The 6,000-nt window shown below is 48.0% G+C and overlaps 1 protein-coding gene across 1 annotated transcript in view; it reads right to left on the reverse strand.

Annotated features, from left to right (window-relative positions):
* The window catches only part of LHFPL6 (LHFPL tetraspan subfamily member 6), a 28,107-nt gene extending 23,033 nt beyond the window's left edge, over positions 1–5,074 (reverse strand). Inside the window, exons 1-2 of the mRNA XM_087716924.1 lie at positions 4,792–5,074; positions 1,908–2,506 (exon numbers count right to left, since the gene is read on the reverse strand). Of these exons, the coding sequence (XP_087573050.1) occupies positions 1,908–2,304 (397 nt within the window). The 5' untranslated portion in view covers positions 2,305–2,506; positions 4,792–5,074. The remainder of the gene's footprint in view (positions 1–1,907; positions 2,507–4,791) is intronic.
* Positions 5,075–6,000: the final 926 nt, after the last annotated feature.

Below are 6,000 nucleotides of genomic sequence, written 5' to 3' on the forward strand. Positions count from 1 at the left end.
TTAATTGAGTACATTTTCCTTAATTAAGAAAAATAATAGATATACTGCTACACATCACAACATTAATTTTAGCACCTAAATTTATCTGCTTCCATAAAAGTCATTTGGAGAAATTAATTAAAATTGTCCAATTGAATTTACACCAGGTTCATGTTACTTCATTGCTAATTTTTTATCACTCAATGCCCTTTGAAAAGTATGCTTGTAAAGTAGAAGAAATCCCCCCAAATAGGTGAGTGGGATATTTTCTATTGACATTGGAGTTCATTCTATATCTTTGTATATTTTTAATCAGCTTGGATCAGGGGTATCAAACTTGTGGCCCGCGGGTCAGATGTGTCACATGCTGGCCATGCCCACCCCCATTTTAGCGAAGGGGGGGGAAATCATGATACGTCACATGACAATGTGAGTTTGACACCCCTGGCTTGGATGGATCTGGCTTTAAAGAGAAATTGAGAGGCAGCCATTAGTATTAACTTATATTATCAAAATAGAAATTTGATGTACTCTCTGAGTTCTACATTGCAACATCATTCCCCCACCCCCAGAATGCTTAGAAGGGAGAAGATGAGACCATTATCAACAAGCCACTTCCATTTCTACCACTATCACCTCCCTTTCAGAAAACAAACTTCCCATAAATTTATCTTAGCAGGGGGTAGCACTTGGCCAAACGTATCCAGATCTGGAAGCTAAACAAGCTTAAACCTGGTCAGTGCTACCTGATTCCCCGTAAATAAGACCTCCCTGGATAATAAGCCCAATTGGGCTTTTGAGCGCATGTGCTAAAATAAGCCCTCCCTGGAAAATTAGACCTCCCCAAAAATATTGCAACACAGCAGCAGCCATGAGGTGAGTGGGCTCACTGCCTCCTGCACCTCAAAAATAATAAGACCTCCCGGAAAATAAGGCCAAGCGCTTATTCTGGGGATCAAAAGACAATAAGATCCTGTCTTATTTTCATGGAAATACGGTATGATGACACATCACCAGGGTATTTCAAGGCTGGAGGCCAAATTGGGGAAATCAAAAAAATACGCCAGAGAAAGTCATGGAAAAATCACTTCTACAGAGTTGACCAAGAAACTGCATGGATGTGTTTGTAAACAGAACTTCTCAGCTCAAGGGAGATCTGCTTTACCTCCTCACAAAATGTCATAAAATGTGACTTCCTATATAATTCTTGCGGGGGGGGGGGTTCTCCCCCTTCACAGCTGCAGAGGTTGGAATTGAAAACAGCTGCAAATACACACATACACACACTCAGACGGATTACAGCCACAGACACACACAAAGGAAAAATTAGAATTAAAACCATATGGTCAGAAACAATAAACTAGAGGAAATGGTCTCTGAGACTTGAGCAGACTTTGGGGAAGGGAGAATAACTTTCAAAATGTGATATGAGCTCCCATCTAAAAATATAGATTTTCTAATATGTTATGTTCCCCATTTTAATATGAACTGTTGAGGGGATGTTCCAAGAAACACAATGGTCTTTCTGTTTGGTACAAATGGTTAGAATTGTGGTGTATTGTGTTCCCACCAGAACAATTCCTTCAGGCAAACATGACTGAGTAGCAGTCAAGTACTCTCTCCCTGCAAGTAATGGGTGGAAAATCTCACTACTTCAGGGGCAAGAGATTAGAATGAACTCTGAAACAGTTATTTTCCCCATAGGAAAAAACAACAACACGATAGAACTGTAATAAAAAGAGTTCAGCATTGGAAATTCCATTCACTGTCTTTTTTTTCCATTATACATATTTCCCTCCCATATTGTGGAGGCTGGCCCTAGCAGGAAAATGAATATAAGAGAGAGTTTGATTCAGCAAGAACAATGGAGGCATTGTGTCTGCACTGGCAGGCCTTGGTTCCAAGGTCAGGAGTTTGCAGGTACTTACCCCCCAAGAATTGGATGCCTCCAGCCACCCTGCCCACAGTTCTGGAGATCAGCTCATATACACAGCATCCCATAAGCGCAGTGAGGGCCACTAGAAGAAGGAGGCCGCTGCCCAAACCGGTCACCACTGTGCAGATCTGCCACTCCACACTTGGAATGGCCTGGAAGGATGCGTAACGTCCACACTGCTCTACCATGACTGTCATCTGGCGGCTCTCATCTCGAACAGGATAGGAACATCTCCGGAAAGTGCCAAAAGAGACTGGTTTCTCCAGCTGAGAACCCAGCAGCCAATAAGGCATGAAGAAACCCACACAGGAGGCTCCAGCGCAAAGGAAGGAAAACAAGGCCCAGATCACTCCGGCATAAGTCAGGCTAGAGGCCATTTTCCCAGTCATGATGACCCAAAGGAGCTTGGAACAAAATCCGCCACCTGATAAACTAGTTTTGGAGATCTGCAGGTATTTCCTCAGTTCCAGGAGTCTTGGAGTCCAAGGAAATCTTCCATAAGCGCCGTCAGACTCACTTCTTTTATCCTTAAGATTCCTGGTATGGCAGAGATGGAGCTTCTTCTTGTTACTTCTTCATCCCCAACCAAAGCTGTAATTTAACAAGAAGCATTAAGGAAGGGAGCAGGATAAGGAGGTAAATTATAATGAGTTCTTTCAACATGGGGAAGTGGACCAAGAAAGGCAGTGATGAGAATTAAGCTTAAACTATGAAACCAAGCTGGGGGGGGGGGCAATGCAAGAAATGCAAGACTGAAGGTTGGGTTAGAGAAAGAATAGCTTGTCCCAGTCCAACAACCCTCTAATGAAGGTGTTCAGAATGATAGGATGGGTAGTCCTACCAGGCATCAGGCTGGGAGAAGCTGTAGGAAGGTCACCAGATCTAGCCCTGGGCTCTGCTCTTATGGCTTTCAGTGTCAAGTGAAAATGAACTCATGGATCACAAAGCCCCACCTTTTAGTTTGGTGAAGAAACAGGTCAGCCTCTCTCATCTTTCCTACCAAGTCTGGTTGTCAGTTGGCAAACAAAAATAAGAGCTCTCTTGTTCTTTTGACATGACAGTGGAAGTCAGCAGTGGAAGCTTTATGGAGTCTGAAAATACCACCCAACAAGGCCCATGGTCATGTCACAGAAGTCAGCTGGACAGCCCACATCTGCCTTGCCTTCCGACGGAGATAGCAGAGAACTACTAAAAAAACCCAGCGACAGTTGAAGGCAGCAAGCACATACTAAAAGCTCTCGCTGCTGTTGTTACCGTGACCCGTCAAAACTGCGGTCCACAAAAGCGCGCTCAACGAAAGCGCGCATTTGACGTCATCACAGCGCGATGAAAAAAATTAAAAATTGAAATAAAAATAAAATTAAAGCAAGCCGATTCACATAAAGGTAAGGGTTAGGGTTAGGTTAAGGGTTAGGGTTAGGTTTAGAGCGTTAGGGTTACGTTTAGCGTTAGGTTAAGGGTTAGCGTTAGGTTTAGCATTAGGTTAACGGTTAGGTTTAGGGTTAGATTTAGGGTTAGGTTAAGGGTTAGGTTTGGGGGGGTTAGGGTAAGGTTTTCGCTTTATTTTTACATTTATCGATCACAGCACGATGTTTTCGTCGCGCTGTGATGACGTCACGTACGCGCTTTCGTCGAGCGCGCTTTAGTCTACCGCGGTTTTGTGGTGGAACCCTTGTTACGGTATGTAGTGGCCATCCATATTTTTGCAGCCTGGTTAGCCTTGCAATATCAATCTTGAGTTGCATGGAAATCAGTGCTGAATAAAATCCTGCCACTTACAACCCCTGGAAGGGCTACGAAAACCTTGGGGGCAGAAAGACTGGTGATTAAGAGAAATAAGATAGCAATGTACCATGACTTTTTCCTCCTGTTATTCCTCTTTGTGTACAGGAACAAATTGAGCCTCGGAGATCAGGAAGACAATAAAACAAAAACGCAAATGGTCTTTTGCCTTTATAAGAGGCTGTAAAAGAGGGAAGTTGAGGCATTCACAAATTAGGCTCTGCCTCCACTGTTTTGCTTCTCGGGAGTTACGGCATCTGCCCAGATCCCAACCAAGAACAAGCACCAGCCCAGATCACTTTTCACAACAGAAGGGAAAAGAATGGGCTTGATCGCATTTGGCAATAGGAGGAGGAGGAGGAAGGAAATCTGCCAGTCCTTTCAAATCCAAAACCCAGCCTCCACTTCTGGGAAGAAGGCCCGGATCAGGCAGAGGAGCCTTCTTTGAGCATCCCCAGATTTTCTCCCCACCCACCCACCCGCGGCAAAGCGAGACGCACGCCGCGCCCCTCCCCACTCCCCCGGGTGCCTGCTTCGCCCACTCCACGCGATCAAAGAAACTGTACCGGGCAGCGACCGAGAGGAAGAGGCGCAAAGGGGGGGGAGGGCTGCGAAAACAGCCCCCCCTCCCCAAAGCTCTTTGCAAACTCTCCCCCGCTGGCTGTCAATACAGGAAAATGGGGTGCGCGGGTGGGTGTCTCCTTCCCCCCCCCCAAGTGCTGAGTCACGGCCTTTCTCCGGACGGCCGGGCGTCAACGCCGAGGGGGCGCTTGCCAGCCTGCCCCGCTGGACTTGCTGCTAAGTTTGGGTTCCGCTGGGCTCCCCATTGCCGCCTCGAAAGGGGACGATCCGGCACTGAGAGAAGAAGACGCGAGGCTGGTGTTGGGAAGGCGCAGGAAAAGCGGGGCGGGGGTCCGACCCCACCTTCCCCTGCTCTTAGATCTGGGGCAGGCAAGGTCTCTTTTTTCGCCTTTTGCCCCAAACGGCTTCTCCGCCCGCCTCGCCTCCAACCGAGCGGCGCTGGGCTCCTTGAATCGGACTAGGATCGCGTCCCCGTTCCTCCCGCCCTCCCACGGTTAACTCCTTTTACCAACCTGCCTGCGCCGATCCGGCCCGGGCACACATGGAAGCTTGCAAAGCGCGGCCTTTTCTGCAGCTGCTCGGCACGCGTCGGAGCCGGCAGGCGGCGGCGGCTTGAGCAGCAGCGGCAGCTTTTGGTCCGGAGCGCAGGACCAGCTGCGGCCGCCGCGCTCGATTCTGGGAGGAGGGAAGAGCCAAGCGGGGTCCCAAAACCTCGGCGCGAAGAGCTCCTCCCCCTGCCACCTACCAGAAGGAGGAGGGGGAGCTTCGCGCGCAGCCTTGTAAGGCGAAGGAGGACAACACCCGAAGAGGAGCGATCGCGGCAGGGCGGAAAACCAGAGCGCATCTCTCCAGCATCCTGGCGGGGGGGGCGGGGGGGAGGACCAAGCAGAAGACTGAGCGGGGGAGTAGGGGGGCGGGGCGGCAGAGGTGTGAAAACACCACGGCCCGACTTGGGGAGAGTCTCACTTTTTGAAGAGCCGAGGGAATACGGGAGTGTCACGTTGCTGTTACCACCGTTAAACGCGTGAGGTGTCTGGAGGAATAAGGGGAATTGGCAGTGCTGAGCGCCCAAATCCCTGCAAATACTGTTTTATTTGTCTGGCAGGCAGGAGGGGCTCCTAGGAATCTCTTGGTTCTTCAGTTTCTTAAAAGAATAGACTGTGCAATGAACCCTTTTCCCTTTTATAGTTTCGGAAATGCACTTCATAAATTCAATCAATCAATCAGAATAGAGGTTTCTTAGCAAGAGAGGTCTATATAAGAGGTTTTAATTTGTGAAACTGCCTCTTAATATTTGTATCAGAATAACAGAGTTGGAAGGGACCTTGGTGGCCTTCTCCTCCAACCCTCTTCTCAAGCAGGAGACCCTACCATTTCAGATAGGTGTCTGTCCAGTACAGTGGTGGGTTTCAAAAATTGTTCGAACCTACTCTGTGGGTGTGGCCTCCTTTGTGGGAGTGGCTTGCTGCCCATGTGACCTGATGGTGGTGGCTTGCTGCCCATGTGACCGGATATGAAGATGCCGACGACACTTGTCAGAACCACCTTAAATTACCTCACACACAGCACTGGCATGCATAAGAATATGATATAAACTTTTTTTTTTAAAGGCATCTTTGGTTTGCGCTAAAACAACTTCAACACATGCAATGTTCTGATTGCACCACAAACGCATAGTCATCCTTTTCACAGAGGGACTGAGTTTTATAAATATGAGCATG

The sequence above is a fragment of the Thamnophis sirtalis genome, unplaced genomic scaffold (genome assembly GCF_051295495.1).
Source record: "Thamnophis sirtalis isolate CommonGarterSnake01/CBP01778 unplaced genomic scaffold, rThaSir2_p1.2 scaffold_5, whole genome shotgun sequence".
NCBI classification, from domain to species: Eukaryota; Metazoa; Chordata; class Lepidosauria; order Squamata; family Natricidae; genus Thamnophis; species Thamnophis sirtalis.